Here is a 20,779-nt window from a genome sequence, read left to right on the forward strand (position 1 = left end):
AGGCCTAGGAAAATGGGTCGCTCTTCTGGTCACTCACAGGCCCGAGGGGGAATAGACGTACACTCTAGTTACCTCATTGCCAGTCAATATGTGTTTTATAACACAGCTCGGTCTTAAAATGTCAAATAAGAACAGAAAAAGGAATTTTGTAGTTTGTTCACGGTTCAAGTCAAGAGAGGGCGCTGTTACCGCGGGCACTATTTGCAAAGACTAGTGCCCGCTCTGGTACATTCCCGCAAAACACGCGCGCGCGATCACTAGCCTATATTAGTTCATCACACGTGACCGTGTTTCAGCCAACCAGAATACAGAAAAAGCAAGAGGTGTGTTATAAAATACTATAGTAGAGCATAGTACAGTTTATTATAGAATAGTACAGTAAACTAAAGCAGTCCTACTACGGGATAGATTCTTATGGAGCATTATTTGGTGAGGAGGTGGCCTCAGAGGGCCTTCGTGATTTGCGGATAAACATTGTGGTGTGGTTTTATTCAGACCTAACTATAGAATAGAATATACAGTATAGGCTTTTAATATAGTATATAACAGTTCTACTTCTGGATAGATTCTTATGGAGCATACTCGCTGAGGAGGTGACCTCCGAGAGCCTTCATGGCAGCGAAGGTCTCAATACCGGACTCTTCGATCTGAGATGCTGGGAGGAGGAAGCCGAATTTTCCGGTATCTCTCAGTTCCATCACATACGAGTACTTGGCTCCCAGTTCGGAGAATCCCCAGTCCACACTGCATCCAGAAGCGGCATCTGTGAACATATAGGACAAAATATTGATGCACCAATCCATCCTCATTTAATAAATTGAGGAATATTACTTTATGTGATTACTATGATTACTATTGAATGGCTTATTTTGAGGAATATATCACCACAATATTGAGCCAAGCGCAAGGATTGTGATTTTGTTGATCATGTAAAGGAGGTGTACGAACATCGAGTTTGACGAACGAAAGTTATACTTTTAAAATCCTCTTTCGGGATAGACCAAAACATACATGTATCTATGAGGCCCACTTATCATGTTTGTTGCTCGCTCTCAACATGGATCTGTATGAACTCGGAAGTTTTCCATGAAGAAAATAAAATGTGAATGGTTGTGTGACGTATAAAACTTAAAATAAAAAAAAATAAAAACATAAAAACATAGAGAAAGGACGTCCTTTCTTTAAGGTGAAACCAAGTCGTTTCTCCAGAGGACGTCCTTGCTCTGTTGAACCAAGTCTTCAGTTTATTATTAGTCGTACTAGGAAAATCACAAAAAAGAAAATCACTCTATATACTTGACTTGTAATACAGGATGAAGACAACAACAAGGTTTATCGTTTCAGATCATTAACCGTTACGCAACTTACAGAGGGTTCTTGCAGATGGTCCGTACGTGTACTCAGTTCCGAACTCAGCCTTCAAAGCGTTTACAACCTTTACTGATGCAACGTCCTATATATAAAACAAAGTTACAAAGGACGGTTAAGAACTATAAATGAATGATAAAAAAAGATAACTGGGAATCGTGTTGTGTACGTATTTGAAGAGTTTGAGTGTATAGAAACTGAAGCATTCATGACTGAGGACTGGGAAGCAAAGATAATGCGTGTGCGGTCTTTCACGCTCGGTCTCAAGTTCAATCAATCAATCAATCAATCAATCAGAGGGAATTTATATAGCGCCAAAATCAACCAAAGTTGTTCAAAGGTTGGCATGTAGTCATTGGAGTGTGGGTTCGAGTCCTGTTCAAGACACTCGACCATAAATAAATTGTCTTCACATGTGTATTTAATGGGACTCCGGAAAAGCTGTAAGACCCATATTTTTATGGTCGATTAATGTCCCTAGCAATGTAACATAAGTTGTAGCTTTCCGGGAGGTAGCCTCAACACCTGACGTCACACTTCTAGGCTCGTGAACGCCAGATACCAGGGGTGCGTTCCACTTGCGCAAACGTTGCCAACGCCGTGACCGGGATTCGAACCCACACTATGCTGAACAGAATCAGCAGAGCTTGAATTCGGTGCTCTTAACCGCTCGGCCACGACGCCCACAAAACAATGATTGCACCGTGGGGTGCCCGTGTAAAAGAGTATTTTAACACATTCTTACATGGTCTACGCTCTCAGTTGGGAGAGCAGCAAAGGCTGAGTATGACCAAGGAGAAAGGAACAGTTGGGAGTAGGCATGGAAGTCGATGAAGTTCACAACTGTCTGTGTCTGTTGAAGGTTGAGAAGGAAGGAAGTGGTGCCGGCAACCTCTGGCTCAGAGTGGACTGATGGTCCACGGTAAGTATCCGAGCACTTCTGCGTACTGGCCCCTTGTCCTGCAAGTCAATGGGTAATTAGTATGTATCAGTCAGTTCAAATGTACCCAATTATATCTGACGTATGCAAAATGTTACCAAATGAGTATGAAAGCTCAACGCTGATTGGTCTACACGTTTTCATACGAGACACAAATTCACGGTATCGCAGCTGAAATAAGTGTATTTCAGTTTGTGAAAAAATACCCAACTACTGACGTAGTCAAAATGTTACCAATTAATGAGTATAAAAGCTCAACAATTATTCTTCACTTATACGAGACACACATGCACGGTAAAAGTGCCGTATACAATTTTTGTTCTTTGATTTCAAACTAGGTTAAAACTGTTTTAATTCAACTTTATAATATCCATCGATTTTTATATCAGGAAGGCTTGGTGCCAAGGGGAATTATACTAGCACCTCAAAAGTTTCAACTACTGTCATCTCCTATCTGAGGGAGTGTACATTAATACAAAACAAAATTCAATAGACCAACATAAGTTTTTGTTTTCCAAACTTTCCACTGAGGGGTGCTTAAAGAAATCCTATTATACAAAGTGTGAACTAATGAGCTTTTGTTTATAAACCTATTACGATATCATCTCAAATTGCAGCTGCTTCGCTCTCACGCTGCAAAACTTTTATGTGATGAGCAAAGCCTTCAGAAGTTCAATCTGATTTCCTGGTTTATTAGGTGACTTACATTTTTAGCAACTGACTAATAGACAATTTTTATTGTTTACATTTTGTTATTGGAGCCAACTGTTTGTTTCAGTCTGATATGGTTGTAAATGATATACCATAAAACTAACACGTACAAATTCATTTCTAAAAGTGGCGTTTTTGAGATATTGCCGAAAATTTGCATGGAGCGGTTGTGTCCACGCAGGAAGCAATACTGCAGTCCGCTTTTCAACTTCAGATTTTGGTGGATAAAAAGTGATACCTTTTTGCAGGGTTGTGGCCATGCGATAAAGGCTCTTGCCTTCGGCTCGGGGGCATTTATCGCACGGCCACGACCCTGCCGGTTTTAAACGGCAGTCGAAGAACTCGTCGCTACCCTGACAGGAATTGCACTTTGGTTGTACCGAACTGTTCCACAATTTTGGGTGGTGCATATTGTTTGTGTGTCCTAAATTAGTCTGACAGTTTCTTCGGGAAGGTAGCCAATTTCTACACAATAGGATTCGATTGACAGAGCAAAATCGCTACACGGTTTGTTTGTCTCTACAATTTTCATAGCCTGAATAGTTTGATATGTACTTACCACCCCATCTGTAATCGTAGTTTCTGTTGGGGTCTGTTCCAACACATACTTGTGCACCGTATGTTGAACGGGTCTTTCGCCACAATCGATCCTTGAATTTTAACATCAAAGAAGTTGAAACTTTAGAGTGTGACAATGACATGTATTTTACCATTGCATAGTTTCAAATGTTTGCATGGTGGGATCTTTTGCATAATTAGTGGGATATTCGCTCGGCCCTAACGGCCAGTCTATCCAGGACTGCTGGAATGGGTTAATCAGTAATGCGTGCAGTGTGAGTGTGGTGGATGAAGGGACTGTGAGCGCCTTGACTTAACCAAAGAGTGTGCTCATAATACGTTTGCCCATCCCAGCGCCTTTGGTTAAAGGCAAGGCGCTGGGGACAAGCCAAAGTGGGATGTAGCTTTAAAAACTAAGATCACTGGTCCAGTGGTTCCGTAGGACTTGCTATAATAATAATAATAATAATAATAATAATAATAATAACCTTACTTATATAGCGCTTTTTACAAAAGCGATACAAAGCGCTTACGAAATACAATAGCAACCAAACAAAAAGATAAACTACATATTTTACAGACAAAAACAATGCAATTAACAACGATTCAATCTAGAGTAACTTAGGATAGAGGGAGGTTTTTAATTGGGATTTGAAGGAACTCTGGGAATTGGTTAAACGAACAGATTGAGGAAGACGATTCCATCATTTTGGCCCAGTTGCAGCTATCATAGGTTGTGGGTTCGAATCCTATACTAAGATAACTGTTGATTTCACAATGGCTAAAATAAGTATTGCGTATATAGTTTTTGAATCCATGTTTCTTGATGGTGCAGTTTATAAAGCCATAGAGATGTGTCACACCATTAGTTCTGTTCAGGACCAATGAAGGATTATGGACTAATTTTAGATACCATATGGAGAACCGGGACAAACAAATGGAAAAGAATAAACAATCTCCATATGGAATTTTGTAAGACCGGGTGCTCCACGAGGAAATTTGTATACAAAGTCTATAATTATGGGGAAACTGTTTAGTGAAAAGGCACAAAAGAATGCTACACTAATAAGGGTGTTTTTTGTAAATTGTTATGTGATGTTACCGAGAATTATAAATACTTTAGACTTTACGTACGTTAGTCCATGTGTAAGTGTAGCCATCGACGTTCAATGAGGGCACAATGTAGATATCAAAGGTGTCCAACATCTTTGTTACAGTGTCATCGGTACCGTATTCTTCAGCAAGCTGTGGGGGAAAAAGTTACCAGTTAACAAATAAATTTTGGGTAAACATATTTTCGATTTTGGTTATTTACTTGGGTAAATTGTTACTACTTTGGTTAACATACGACAGATTGCGACCAACAGGGGCTGATGGTCAATATAAGTGGGCATGAATTGCAACCAACTAATGCCCAACCCTTTCTCCAAAATGCCCTACTTTTTTACACAACAGGTTGAGTAAAGTGCAGTATCTAAACAACAATTGGTTTAATTTTTTGACCAATCATTCATTAAAAAGCTGGTTCGTTAGCACGGGTTCGTTTAATAGCACTTTTCCCAACTGTTTGGGCGGTTCACCTAGCTTGGTTAAAGTTTTATTATAGTTGGTTAACATTTTGGTTACCATTTTTATCCATAAAATTGGCCTAAACATCTTTTATGAGGGTTTCTGTCATACATAGCGTAGACGACAACAGCTAAAAAATAACGTGAAGAGCCCAATTGAACGACGGATTTGAACAGAAAAATGCCTACCATCATATGTAATAGTATTTTTTAACATCGAGGTTAAATCATCTTTAAATTAATAGTGCGTGGTCATTAAACTGCCGTGACTTTATTTGTATGGCTTTATCTGACGCCGCAAGCAACACACAACATGCATGGCGACTATAACTATGTATAAGCTATTTTGAGATATGGTGGGCACAATGAAACTATTTGGGTAATGGTGTCTGCCGCCCCGTGGCGTTTTGTTTTTTAAAGACAGTGGACACTAATGGTAATTGTCAAAGACCAGTCTTGTCACTTGGTGTATCTCAACATATGCATAAAACAAGAAACCTGTCAAAATTTGAGCTCAATCGGTCATCAAAGTTGCGATAAAATAATGAAAGAAGAAACACCCTTGTCACACGAAATTGTGTGCGGAGATGGTTGATTTCGAGAACTCAAGTTCTAAATATGAGGTCTCGAAATCAAATTCGTGGAAAATTACTTCTTTCTCGAAAACTATGGCACTTCAGAGGGAGCCGTTTCTCACAATGTTGTATACCATCCACCTCTCCCCATTCCTCGTCACAAAGAAAGGTTTTATGCTAATAATTATTTTGAGTAATTACCAATAGTGTCCACTGCCTTTAATAAGATTGAGCCCATTATTTTGCTCCCGTTTAACGTGTGGCCTAAAGGAAGAGACGTTTAATATTATATCGAAGACGTATCTACCTTACAAGGTACTCAAGGCGCTGAGTATATACACAAACTTTCAGAAAGATAGGTTATTGGAGTGATGAATTCCAAGGTGCTACGGCGCATTCAGCAGTGTTGGTAATCAGTCCTAACAATAGTTGCAATGTAAACTACGGTTTGGATAAAACATTTTTGAGAACCATTTCACTTTGAAGTAATGTAATTATGTTAGCTTTTATCGCAACATAATAATTATTTTCTCTCAGATTGTGTATTCGGTTATATGGATTATTCTTCCCGCGCGGGCATAATCGCTCCGGATGTTCGGCGTTATCATCAAAACCCAACCACATTTTAGGATGAAATTTTCACAGATATTATCGTTGAATAAATTATTATAGGCCTATATAGGCATAGGACTATAACAATCAAACGGTAAAAAAAACAAAGGTATACTTTCCCAGAGGAAGTTTCCCGATATGGCTGCTGTTTACGTCATCAACTGGCATTCAGGTTTTACATAATGAAAATGTGTACATGTGAACTTACGGATTTGGCGATGAACATGACAGTAGCAGGAGACACCCATTCACGAGCGTGGATACCACCCTGCCAGTAAATAGCGGGCTTTTGGAATCCGGCTGTTCCCATCTGAAGGATAACCCAAATGTACTCATAGTTAAAACAAACTTTTCCAGCAAAGTGACCAGCTGAAATTGGCTGGGAAAACCAACATAATTACATACTTTTAAACAATATGTAAGGGAATACTATTTCCGGCGAGCAACGAGATTTTAAGAAAGCTGACCTACCTTGATAGCGTTGATTGGACGGCCTTCGAATGACGTGGCGATCTGGAAGTTCTGTACAAAGCTGTATTCGGCTGCAAAGTCCTTAACCCATTGCTGGATCTGTAAACAGGAATAAACAAATTTTCGCGTCACTTCTTGAACAACAAAAATGCGAATACACAGTCAGGCTCGTTTAAGAACTGATGCGTTCCCCTATTGACTCCTTGTCGACGCAGTGAGAACGCCGTCAATTTCAGCATTTTTCAGCATGTGTGTCATTTTGACTCCAAAAATGGAGCACTGGATGTTTACTGCGGGTGCCTGTGTTGAAATTATTGCGAATTGTTTACTGTGAACAGTGAAGTCAACATAATGTTGGGAATTTAAACACGATGTGAACTTGCACACGTAAACATAGTGTTAATTACAGTTTCAGTGTTCAAGATAAAAAATTTCGTTAAGGATTTTCAAGACAAAGGAAACTTAATACAGTGAGCAACACACCTGTGTGGGGTTTCAATGTGCATTGGCGTGGTTATGGTCATCGCTTCTTGTTTTTTTTTCTTTCTCCAATTCGACTTCTTTGCTCCTTGTTGGTAAGTCATTTTGTCTACAACGGTCGTGGGTTCGAACCCACCAGAGTAATATGCCTGGGTTTTTTTTCCACAGAACTCTGGAAAGTGTTACTGTGCTAACACTCGTCAGTGTAAGGGTTAAACCAAATTATTAGGCCTATTGTTCTTCAGTTGTGAAGGTTACAAAAAAAACATTCGGACGAAACAAAACATTGCAAGCTATTTTTTCTCTAAAACCTGGTCATCACATGTTAAATGGATTGACTTTAACAATGGATACCTCGGCGTATGTGTGATAAATCGTGTAGTCGAATGACGCGGCGCTGATGCTGACGTCACGGTGCATCTGCGAATCGGCGACGACTTGAACGTCATCGATCATGACGTCGTAGGAGATGCCACGAACTTCGAGGGCTTCTTTGAGGAAAGTCTGGAGTGCGGGCGATACCATTACGTCAACGGGGCGGTCAAGGCGTCCGGTGTTCTGCCAGAAATCAAGCTGTGGAAGAAACAAAATTGTTTTTAAAACTTTCGTTCTCTTGGTATAAGTTAGTCAAATTTTGTCACAAACAAACGAGACTGAAACGAGACTATATTAAATTGATAATTTAATTCTCAATGCATGTTTGTGGTTCCTAAATTATAACAAGCTACATAAGGGGACATTCAGAGTAGTCAATAATGTAAATAAATCTCAATGTTGTTTTCGAAATTGTTTTGACACAACCACCCACCCCAAACTTCGATTTTAAAATATTCAATGGCCTAATGCTATAATCTACAAACACTGAAGAACAGAGAAATACCTCAAGTGAACCATGGGCCTATTTTAAATCAAAGATCTCCAATCTCGGTCGTTTTCAATGACTTTTCCTGGCTTGAACAAACGTTTTGTAGTTTATTCAAGAATGATGACGAGCTTTCTCGTTTGTTGGTATTTGTATGTTGTTTTTAAACAAAAAATGAAAATTCGATTTTCAATTATTTCTTTTGACCACTCACAATTTCGAGTTCCTTTTTATTTCAAAAAGAAATTTGTTATGATTGACTTTTTTGAACGGCCCTTAAATAACCAGAGTCTATAGGTTACGTCAAAACACTGTTAAACTACCCGGTTGTGCCATCTACCAAAGGAAGAAAAACCAGATCACCATCACTTTGTTTATTTCATTGGAAGCTTCAGAATAAAAGCTCACATTTGTACAATTAACATTTGCGAAACTTTTAATTATTTTCAAAAATTATAAATGAAGTGAAAGAATTCGGGGCCTACCGCAATAAAATCTCGCCATAGCCCAATTAATTTGTGCGATAATTGGATGTTTTTTCATAGCGTAATAATTGATTTGAAAGAATTTAGTTTTCTACCTTAGAGGCAAAGTCATCTTTCAATGAATTCAGCCATTCTAGCTCAGACGGATCACGTGGCTGTATGCGGAGTGTCTGATACCTGAATATTGAAAATATTGTTATATTTTTAAAAGCACTGGACACTATATTTGTAATTGCTCAAAATAATTGTTAGCATAAAAACTTACTTGGTAACGAGCAATGGAGAGCTGTTGATAGTATAACACATTGTGAGAAACGGTTTCCTCTGAAGTAGCGTAGTTTTTTTTTAAGAAACAGGTAATTTCTCACTCAAATAATAAAATACTTTAGCTGAAGCCTTTAATGTTTTGCATCTGAAAGCACACGAAGTAATGCAACTAAGGTATTTTGTTGTCTTTTATGATTCTCTTGCAAATTCGATAACCAATTGAGCCCAAGTTTTGACAACTTTGTGATTTGTATGCATATGTTGGGTAAACACCAAGTGATGATCCTTGTTTTTGCCAATATTATTACCAAAGGTGTCCGGTGCTTTTAATCATACCAGTACTAATTTTGTCACCTTCTTCCGGTAGCCTAAATATGTTTTTTTTTCAATTCATATTATTACTCATAGTTATTATTTACGGTATATTAAAACGTATAGCCAGAGGCAAAGTTGCTTTGAACTGTACTTTGAAAAAGCACATGATTTTAAAATGACGAAAAAGGCAAATCCAAGGCAAACAAGAACCGTAAGTTATATTTAAAATAAAAACATTCACAATTATATTAAAATCATGATAACTATAAGTAGGCCTAAAGACTATAGGCTGAATGCTTAGAAAAATACAACAATAAGGAAACTGTTCTCCTATAAAAGTTTAAAACCAGATTTAATTGGAAGATAACCAATCACACAATAGCAAAACTAAATGAAAATTCCAACATACCAAGCTATAGACACACAATTATAATTAAACGGAATTAAGTACATTTTGGGTTCATTTAGAACTACATTTTCCCGGTAATATATGGCCACTTTTCTTAAAGTTGTTGTGCAAATGTTTCAAATTATGCTGTTTTTTTCAATAAAAATATTTCTGAACGAAGAAAAGAATAGAGGATCGATTTGTGTATCCCTTGAAACTCAAACATGACAAAAATATATGCGACATAATAGGCCTACAATGCAAATACAATCAAAATTTAATTTTGGTTAAATGTTAGCCTATCAAAATTAGATTGAATCGTACATCTAAAGCATGTTTTCACGGAGGAGAAAGTGGTCAAAGAAAAACGTTTTGATTTAAAATCCTGTTTCGATAGCAATTTTCGGACTATAAATGACATTTTTAAGCTGTACACTTGAAAAATAACAAAAAATGAAACATTGCAGTTAAAATTAACCCGTTATTATAAAATTAAAATTAAAACCTGCACATTTATATACAGAATCGTGTGCAACTTTAAGCAATATACGGTTTGATAATAATTGAAAGACAGTTACTTACCCATCATATCGAACAGCAACAGCGCACACCAAAACGGCGGCAAGCACAATGAACAATTTCATCTTGAAGCGTGAACTCCTCTAAACAACGAGTTTCTAAAGTGTGCCTCAACATCACCAGGCTGCAGCCTTTTAAACAATCGAGTCCTGTAGTACGTAGTACATGGGATTACGGCTCTTCTATCATCCGATCAGCAAAAATGTTATATTATGGTGTATGTACAAGTTATTAGCACTGCATTTCTCAGGAGCAAGTATCGTGGGAGTTCAGCAATTTAGACACATCTGTAAGATAGTGTGATCATCGTGGGAGAAATCAGCTGTCTTTGCTAAATACAATGTATAGGCATACATATCAAGACATCCTATGAGTGAGGGTTCGCACATGAAAATACACAACACCAAATGAATGCATCCAGTTTAGCTATATTGACCCGCATATTCGAACATAGCAATACCTTCAAATAGCTGTTGATAAGCTTGTACCAGCAAATTATCGTTTCAACGCTTTCAAACGGATACACAAACTGACCATGGTTTTTGTTTTGTTTTGCTGTGATTATTTGTTGACACGTCATTACATGACCGGTGTCTCAGGGAAATCGGTTCGCCGAAGATTCTGTCCCTTGAGAGTTAACGTGGGCTGAAGGAGCGGGGTTTAAAATAGGGCACCATCAGAAGTAGTTTGTACACAGTACGCCGTATGGGGGACAGAATCTCCTGTCACACCGGTTCAAAATACTGGAGCATTAATAATAATTATTAGTATTAACCGTCAGATGGTAGAGCACTCGCACGTAAATCTGGCGAATTGCAGGTTCAAATCCCGCTTGAGTGAATCGTCTCTGTTCACACAAAATTTACTCGTTAGAACAAAAACACACACGACACATCCCCCTGTGGGGACATCTTTTGTTCTTTTCTTTGTCCCTGTATTTAAGAACCTCCCATAGACGTTGTACACAAAATGTATTGTGTCATTATTGGTCAATGTCATTGTGCGCATTTTAGGAGAGGCGGCGAGTACACGTAAACCTATTGACCACATAGATACATTTATGATTGACCACTAAAAACAATATAATAAAACGTGCATGATCTCTTTTGGGACAAAGCAAACAACTGACAGGTTTGTGACCCCTCAAACTACGATCAACTGAACCCTCGCCCTCAAAAGCACTGGACACTATTTGAGGTCTCGAAATCAAGCATCTGAAAGCACACAACTTCATGTGACAAGGGTGTTTTTTTTCTTTCATTATTATCTCGCAACTTCGACGACCGATTGAGCTCAATTTGTGTATGGCTCTGGATCAGTAACAATGTATACATCTCACCTGTAAACATTGTTACTGATCCAGAGCCATACACAAGATCTGTGTTTGACCAGTTTCCCTTGTCTGAGTTCTCCGTCAAGAAACTCGTCATGGAGTCGCAACCCAAATCCTGTAAACTCGATCCAATACCAACCTGGCTGCTCAAATCCAGTATAAATGAACTCACTCCAACTATAACCAAGATCATCAACATGAGTTTCCAAATGGGTGTTTTCCCTGATGCACTTAAATTTGCTCATATTACGCCGCTGATCAAAAAACAGTCTGCTGACCCCGACGTCCTCAGCAATTACAGGCCTATCGCTAACTTGAAGTTCTTAGCGAAAACCATCGAACGGGCAGTGGCTGCACAGGTTCGGAGTCACAGTGCCACATATTCTCTGACTACCAAACTTCAATCGGCCTTTCGCAAAGGTAGGAGTGTAGAGACGGCACTTTTTCGAGTCTACAACGACTTGCTTCTCGCCGCCGATAACGGCGAGGAGTCAATTCTGGTACTCCTCGACTATTCGGCAGCGTTTGACACTATCGATCACAATGACATGCTCAATCGTCTTGAACAGAATTATGGCATCACGGATCTTGCATTGAACTGGTTCTCATCATATTTCTCTATATGCGTCATCAATCTGTCAACATCAATCATGCCTTCTCGCCCTTTTGTCTTGTCAATACAGGAGTGCCACAGGGTTCCGTCCTGGGTCCCATGTGTTTCACCTTGTACACATCACCTCTTGAGGACATCATCGCATCCTACGGCATTAAATGTATGGTTTACACGGATGACATTCAACTGTACACAACCACAACTGAAGCTCAGCGACCTGCTGCAATAGAGAGGATGGAGTCCTGTCTCTTGCATATCAAGTCTTGGTCCACAGCAAACCGACTTAAACTAAACGACTCTAAGACCGAAGTAATCCATGTAACCTCCCAGTTTAGACAACATTCACCCATTACAAGTATCCGTATTGGTAAATCTCTCATAAAACCTGTCATCAGTGGTGCTCGCAATCTTGGAATCACTGTTACTCCGAATCTCAAAATGCACACTCACATCAACAACATCTGCCGCTCATCCTCTCTAGCTCTCCACAAGATTGGAACAATCCGGAAATCAGTCGATCAAGAAACAACTGAAAAACTTGTTCATGCTTTTGTTTCTTGTCGCCTGGATTTTTGCAACAGCCTTCTGCACTGTCTACCGGATTCGCTAGTTTCTAAACTTCAGCGAATTCAGAACTCTGCTGCCAGACTCGTCACGCGTACACCATCCCGGCATCACATCACACCGATACTCAGATCACTTCACTGGTTACCGGTCTGCAAACGAATCCAATTCAAGCTTCTCATTATTACATACAAGTGCATCAATGGATCTTCACCTGAGTATCTTCAAGAACTCATTCACACTCACAAACCATCTCGAGCTCTTCGATCTGCCTCTTCATCCCAACTTCAAACACCAGTCACACGTACACAGACATACGGTCATCGCTCTTTCGCACACTCATCACCTGTACTCTGGAACTCTCTGCCAAACCACATAACAACTGCCCAAACTGCTAATCAATTCAAATCACTCCTCAAAACCTATTTATTCAATTAGTTCTCTGTTGTTTTCTGCCGCTTTCTGTGTATATATGCTTATCTTTAATTATGTTAATTTGTAATATTGGTTTTTTTTTTTTTCTTGTAAAGCGCTTCGAGGCTTTTTGTGTGAAGCGCTTTATAAAAACTGTGTATTATTATTATTAATTTTTCACAGCTTTGTTATTTTATGCATATGTTGAGATACACCAACTGTGGAGAGTAGTCTTTGACAATTACCAATAGTGTCCGCTGTCTTTAATATAGAACAATAGATTTCTGGTGTTTTGTAGCGACACGATTGCATCAGTGCTGGAAGTTTATTGTACTGTACACGGCTGTACTCATAATGTTTTCACTTTTACACTGAGTGCAGATCTGTGCATCACACCAGGGGCCAATTTCATAGAGCTGCTTAAGCAAACAAATTGCTTAAGCACGAAAATAGCTCGCTTATATTACACATGTTACTGGCCAAAATTTCCTGCCATATACATTGCTTAAGACTAGTATTAAGCTGTTGTTTACTTAGCATTACAGTTGAGTGGAGTCTTGGCCGGTAATCTGATTTTACTAAGCAATGAATTTTGTGCTTAAGCAAAAAGTTTTGCTTAAGCAGCTCTATGAAATTGGGCCAAGGAAGTTAGGAGCGTACGTACTAGGGTGATGTAGCTTTCCTGCCACTGCAAAATTTAGCGAATGCATACTTGGCATTTAGTGTCAGCTACATGAGTATAAAAATGCTTTGTACGCCAATTTTAAGTACTACTCGGTAATCATAATATGAAGATCACGTTAATAATCTGAATTTTTACCAACATTTCTAAAGGAAAGAATTTTTGTTCAATCGAAGTGAATGCACATCACACCGTAGAAATCACACAGGCCTCAGTTTTGTTTATCTTTCCGTGACATTTCAATTTTACTGCGGCACATACAGAAAAGTCTTGAATAACAAACACAGCCGCATGGTTGGTTAAAATGAAAAGAGTTTGGTACGGTAGAGGCACCAATTCAGTTAAGCACAAAGGAATACCTATGAAATAAACCTCGACATGGGCCTTTTCATATTCCAATGTATACACCTGTGAAGGTCGGTTTGCCTATAGGAAGAAACGGTAGCTGTTTTTGACAACTCAGCAGTGGTTATGTAAAGCCCAAGTAGGCCCAATTAAGCACCCGACTGAGTAACTAATATAAGCATCTAACTGTTCTCCAACCAATATGTTACCGACCGTGTTTATATTAGTTTGTTGTGGGGGATTTCTTGGCGATTCAGCAGTATCTGGTGAGTATAGTTCCGGAAGATCTTAAAACTCGGTGTAGGTCTACTACATCATGTAGAAATGTATTCCTCCATGCTAACATTTACTCGTTCATATACCCCCTTTTGATGGTTAGTAATATAGTGTGCACAGCTACAATCATGGGAAGGCCTAGGCCTACATGTTTCGTTCGTACATGCATGTTATGAACAAAAGTTTGTAGTAGCAGTATGACACGTCTGCTTTGTTTATGAAGAAACGGTAGCTGTTTTGACAATTCAGCGGTGGTTTATGAGTATATAGTAAAGTATTACCTATAAGCATCTATTCTCTAATCATTGTACCGACCGTGTTTATATTAGTTTGTTGTGGGGGATTTCGTGGTGATGCAACAGTCCTGAAGATCGTAAAGCTCTAAAGCTTACTAAGTGGTTTACTAATACTTAAGCCTATTAATTCAATATACATGATTATCAATCTGCCATTAGGGTACACCTTATAATATGTACACAGCTAACCCTAACCCTAACCCTAACCGTCCGTGCCCGAACAACAGTTTGAAAACCACTTATGTAGGTCTATAGCAGTAATCTCAATGTAATTTAAAACAATCAGTGTGTCGTTGGTAAATAAAAAGTGCTGAGTTTGTCAAGTACAAGAGTTAGGCCTATACTCAATATTTATTTGTTGTTCATTTGGTGTCTTTGAACAAGAAGTGGTATCCGTGATTGTGGCTGTGCACTTTTACATATAGACATTAGCCCTGACGGCCTTTTAGTAATGTGTACAGCAGCGAGGAAGAGTTCTATATAGGGCTAATTTATAGGCCTATGAAAAGTATGCATACGGTTACCGATAGTTTTGGTAATACTTAGATGGGCCCGCTCATATACTACAACTTTTTTAACTGGAATTGAAGTTCCAATTTTATTTTTGGGGAAAAAAACATACTGGTTCCAAATCAAATAATGTTTACGCGTAGGCCAACGTTAAAGGCAGTGGACACTATACTCAAAACAATTATTAGCATAAAACCTTACTTGGTGACGAGTAATGGGGAGAGGTTGATGGTATAAAAGATTGTGAGAAACGGCACCCTCTGAAGTGCCATAGTTTTCGAGAAAGAAGTAATTTTCCACGAATTTGATTTCAAGACCTCAGATTTAGAACTTGAGGTCTCGAAATTAACCATCTAAACGCACACACCTTCGTGTGACAAGGGTGTTTTTTCTTTCATTCATATCTCGCAAGTTCGATGACCGATTGAGCTCAAATTTTCACAGGCTCATTCTTTTATGCATATGTTGAGATACACCAACTATGTGGAGGCTAGTCTTTGACAATTACCAATAGTGTCCACGGCCTTTAAATAAGAACATTGATTTGGTGCAATGTCATCCAGATCTAGGCCGTGCTACCTTTGTATGCTTAATTGGTAAACAATTTTCTGCTTTACTGTTTACATTTTTCTGCTTAGTTAAAAATGAGCAGAATGCCCACAGATGGTACATGTGAAAAACATATTTTGGCGGGTAACCTCTTGTGAAAGCATATTTATTTTGCTCACTTCTACGCAACTGGGCTCTGTGGAAAGGAGTACCGCGTGCCATAAAGACATCATAATACAAACTCGGTCTGCAAAGTTTCTTGTTTACTTCGGATAAGACGTAAAGCAGTTGGTCCCGTGTGTTGTGTAACGCACGTAAAATAACCCAGTGCACTTACCGAAAAGAGTAAGGGGGTTCTCCCCAACATTCTGTGCGCTTTGATACGCCCCTTGGTGGTCAGTATTGCTATTATTTAACAATAGTTATTTCTTTCTTCTTTCAGCACTGCAAACTAACGTTGGACGAGAATTCATCTTTGGGTTTGCTGAAAACTACCGGCCAAATGCCGACCCATCGGTTATCATCACAAACATGTCCCCACTGGACCACGAGAACGTCACCGTCCACATCAGTACACCGGTACACGGGCTCTTGCAAACCGTTCATCTGCAGGGCTTGGACAGCTCCAAGCAAATAACACTGCCTCGTGAGCTGGTACCATACGGCGAATCGCCAGACCTATCTGTCATCATCGTGAATGCCGATGACGATATTGCAGTGTACGCCATCAACGACGCACACGACCGCTCAATGGACGGGTTCACGGTTCTACCCAAAAGGTCTCTGGGAACTGAATACTTCGTCGCAACTTATGAACCCTCCTTGTCTTCACAGATGCTTTTCATTGCTACTGAGGATGACACTGTGATTCACATTCAGTTATCAAACCATGTGGTCTACAAAAAAATCGACGTTCAACCGGGACGACTGATCACTATTGACGCAAGTAAGTACGAGGTGTTCTTGCTGGAAAGTGACAAAGACTTGAGTGGAACCAAGATCACGTCTAATAAACCTCTAGCCGTTTTAAGTGGGAACAGGTGCGCGTTTGTCCCGGTGGGTGTGTTGACGTGCGACCATCTTGCCGAGATGCTTCCCCCTTTCACTCAGTGGGGCAAAACGTTCGTGATCATGACATTTTTGGGCCGTTCTTCGGGTGATATTTACCGGGTCATCGCTGGACGCGACAACACGGAAGTAACCGTCAAATCTCAGACGTTCATTGTAAAAGAGAAAGAGTTCCGGGACTTCGAAATTTTGCATGGCCAAACAAGTTTCATTCAGTCTGACAAACCTGTGCTTGTTATACAGTATGCCAAGAGCTTTGCAGCTGATAATGTAAACGGGGATCCGGCAATGACGATTGTACCTCCAATGGAGCAGAGTGTTAACCTGGTAAAACTACCAACTTATAACACCACAAAAGACTTACAGACAGTCGAGAACTACGTGAATATCTACGCCCCGTGCAAAGAGATGTACTACTCCAACCTGACACTAGACGGGGAGGTGATTCGAGACATCGTCTCCGCTGATCGGATCGTCCGGGTAGACCGTTCAGATTACTGTGCCGTTGGCTTTCACATTGACCACGGAATGCACACCGTCGCCCCGGGGCCGCAAGGGTTTGAGAGCTTCGTCGCCATTGCATATGGTTTTGCCCAGGGCAATTCGTACGCGTGGCCGGCGGGCCTTGCCACAACCCAGATCGTCTGCGAGTACTTGTTACCCAGTAGCAGCATCCAGTACTATGATTGCAGGAGAGGGATCATCGAAGTGCACATTCCATGTAATGTAACCGAGGTTAAAACCATTGAAGAATGCATCAATACAGATTGTGTGAGCTATGGTAAGCAATTGGGGACTCGAGTTTCGGTTTATTACCGTTTGACGAAATTTCGAGAGAACAAGAACAACAACAAACTAACAAACTAACAAACAAACAAGCAAATACCACCAACAAATTAACAAGCACCACGCCACAGCCTTTAAGAGTCAACTGAATCTCATGTAGCCCACTGTTTAAACAATCACGTGATTTGTAATAATTATTTTATTTTCAATGTATCAGTAGTCTAATTGCAGGTGTTTTGGTTTGCCAGGCATTCAGGAATCGAACCATTGTTGTCATAAAAGTGCATACTTAATAAAGTTAACATTGCACTGGACACTATTGGTAATTGTATTATTCTCAAAATAATTGTTATCATAAGAACTTACTTGGTAACAAGCAATGAAGAGCTGTTGTTAGTATAAAACATTGTGAGAAAGGGCTCCCTGTGAGGTAACGTATAATTTTTGAGAAAGAAGTAATTTCTCAGTAAAATATTTGATTTCGAGACCTCTCGCGTAAGGTCTCGAAATCAAGCATGAAAGCACGCAACTTCGTGTGACAAGGGTGTTTTTTCTTCCATTATTATCTCACAACTTCGACGACCAATTAAGTTCAAATTTTCACAGGTTTGTAATTTTTTGCATATATGAGATACACAACGTGAAAAGACTTGTCTTTGACAATTACAAAAGGTGTCCAGTGTCTTTGTTTACCATTGACAAAGTTATATAGGAAGTTCACGTTGGATCTCAGTGTAACGTTGATTTTGTTGTACCTGAACAGATAACCTCATTTTCATCTGCGCTGGAGTTGCAGTCGCGGCAATGATTCTACTGCAACTATTTCGTTACTTCGTTATCGGAAGGACATCGTAAGTATAGTAGTGTATGTGAGGGGCTACCTCTGACCCCTTGTAGAGAAAAAACTTAAATCACTACATTTCAACTACAGACTACACATGTATATACAAAAAAAAGCACGACAGTTCTTTTCAGAAATGAGAAGTCTACCGAACCGTAATCCGAGAAATCTACTCAGCGGTACTCTAAAGAACAAATTCTACATGGCAGCAGAAACACACACGGTGTTACCTCACCATCCAATGCCTTAAATCAAAGACTTCAATATAGTTATCACTGGCGAATCTTGAGTTGGTAGGATTTGAAACTTGTCGTGATTGGAGTATAATCAAGCGATGTTTTGTCCAAGCACCATGTCTTTTTGAGATTGATTGACCACTCAACGTTTAGACCATGCGGTCTGCTCTGATTGTCTTCGGGGGGGGGGGGGGACACTATGTTGACGGGTGCTGCTTCAGCTGCGTTGGAGACTAACTGGTAGTTGGGCTTAGAGTTCCCGCCTTCGCTTACCTTTGAACAAGCCCAACTACAGTTAACTTCCAAGGCAGTACTGAAGCATCATCCAGCAACCGAGTCGGTGGCAGCAGACATTCCGGGAAATTCTTTGTTCTGTGTGCATGCTCAAATGTAAACAATGGAAATTTACCTGGTAGGGTCTGCTGCCACCTAGCGTTAAAAAGTCTCCCACTCAAACTCTCGCACAGGGAAGCAATTTTGTTTTGCTGTACATCAGTTGCCGATGTCGTAGTGCTTTTCAATTGGATTTGTTTTCTTCTTCTATACTTGATTATAAAATGGATTCCTTAATAAACAACAAATGTAACATTTTGAGGATGGCAATTCTATATAATACTACAGAAATAATGCCACCTGAAACAATATCTATGTTTGTATAACGTAATCCGTGAAATGGTGTAGTAAGGTTTTAACATTCACTTTTTCATGGTTCTCCTAGATTGAACAAGCAACAGATCGCATTTGGACAAACTGGACTGCCACTACCACCACCTCCTCCGGAGATAACTATAGCAGCCTTCGAGACTCCCAGTTCACCGCCGCCTGAACTCATTATCAGGCGTGATAGTTTATCCCCTTCAATGATACCTGGTTCGCCGATGCCTTCACCAAATACGAGGAGAACGTCAAGACAGGAACGCGCCGACCGTATGAGGAAGAAATAGAGATACTACAAAACTGTTTAACAAACTGTTAAAGACAGTGGACACTACTGGTAATTACTCAAAATATCATCATAAAAACTTACTTGGTAACGAGCAATGTAGAACAACATTTTGAGAAACGGCTCCCTCTGAAAGTAACGTAGAAAGAAATAATTTTCCACTAAAATTGTTGGATTTTATTTCGAGACCTCTCAGAATTAGATATAAATTAAGCATCTGAAAGCACACAACTTCATGTGATAGGTTTTTGCCAGGATTTGGTAAAAGGGTGTCCAAACTGTGTGTCAAAATTGATCACTAATAGTAGGCCTACATTTACATGTAAATGGCAGATATAACATGGTGTCCAAACAGGGTGTCCGAAATACACCCTACACCTCTGCCTAACACTAAAAGCATGTCAAGTATTGTTTGAAGCTTTGCATCGTGTAGAAAAAGGAAGAAGCTATAAAGAAATGGTAAACTTGCGGGTACAATTATGAGTAAATCGCTTTTCGTGGGAGTCGTGGCTGTGAAAAGACACCGGCTCTGTTCACATCGGCTCTTTTCACAGCCAAGACTCCCACCAAAAAGAATGGTCTCGACTTTCGGAAAGTATACTCTGCTCGTCTTCAGGATTCTGCTTTTCTCCTGAAGACGAGCTGGGTATACTGTTCGAAACGTCGAGACCACACCGGCTCTTCTCGGAGCCGACACTCCCACAAAAAAGATTTACATACGGCTGTACCCGTAAGTTTACTATTTATTTATAGTGTATTCATAACTATGCATGGCATTTTGACAGCTAAACTATTTTCGTATCGTATGACTACTGTTTATGTATGCAATATATTTGAGATTTATGTTTTTGGTGTGAGGGGAAAAGAAACTTTGAGTTTCATAAGTGTAACGTATGTTTCATCTCATTTTTTTTCATTTCATACATGTAGATAATATATCAATCCTTGCCGAATATTTTGATATATTTTACTTTAATTCTCAATTTTAAATGAAAAAGTGCTTCATCAAATGCCTATGCATTTCGGATGTGAAGGACCAAACATTTATTTTTTGGTATAAATAATTTCCATTTTCAATATTATAATCCATACCTTGGGTACAGTGGTTAAAGTAAATTGGTGATTTATTGATATTGTAATATTA

General features: G+C 39.5%; 2 protein-coding genes across 2 annotated transcripts; one reads left to right on the forward strand and one right to left on the reverse strand.

Moving 5' to 3' along the window:
• Positions 1–270: 270 nt before the first annotated feature.
• Positions 271–10,552, reverse strand: LOC117290711 (carboxypeptidase B-like). Its single transcript, XM_033772246.1, has 10 exons — positions 10,183–10,552; positions 8,726–8,807; positions 7,638–7,856; positions 6,804–6,902; positions 6,541–6,642; positions 4,712–4,822; positions 3,579–3,669; positions 2,114–2,328; positions 1,369–1,453; positions 271–763 (listed from the first exon to the last, which is right to left on the reverse strand). The coding sequence occupies exons 1-10, from the start codon at positions 10,242–10,244 to the stop codon at positions 570–572; spliced, it is 1,260 nt and encodes a 419-aa protein (XP_033628137.1). The 5' UTR covers positions 10,245–10,552; the 3' UTR covers positions 271–569.
• A 3,670-nt stretch (positions 10,553–14,222) lies between these two features.
• LOC117289950 (IgGFc-binding protein-like) lies at positions 14,223–19,732 on the forward strand. Its single transcript, XM_033771158.1, has 4 exons — positions 14,223–14,396; positions 16,204–17,610; positions 18,379–18,466; positions 19,411–19,732. Exons 1-4 carry the CDS (start codon positions 14,333–14,335, stop codon positions 19,634–19,636), a joined length of 1,785 nt encoding a protein of 594 aa, XP_033627049.1. The 5' UTR covers positions 14,223–14,332; the 3' UTR covers positions 19,637–19,732.
• The last annotated feature ends 1,047 nt before the right edge of the window (positions 19,733–20,779 follow it).

Source organism: Asterias rubens, chromosome 5, assembly GCF_902459465.1.
Source record: "Asterias rubens chromosome 5, eAstRub1.3, whole genome shotgun sequence".
Lineage (NCBI taxonomy): Eukaryota > Metazoa > Echinodermata > Asteroidea > Forcipulatida > Asteriidae > Asterias > Asterias rubens.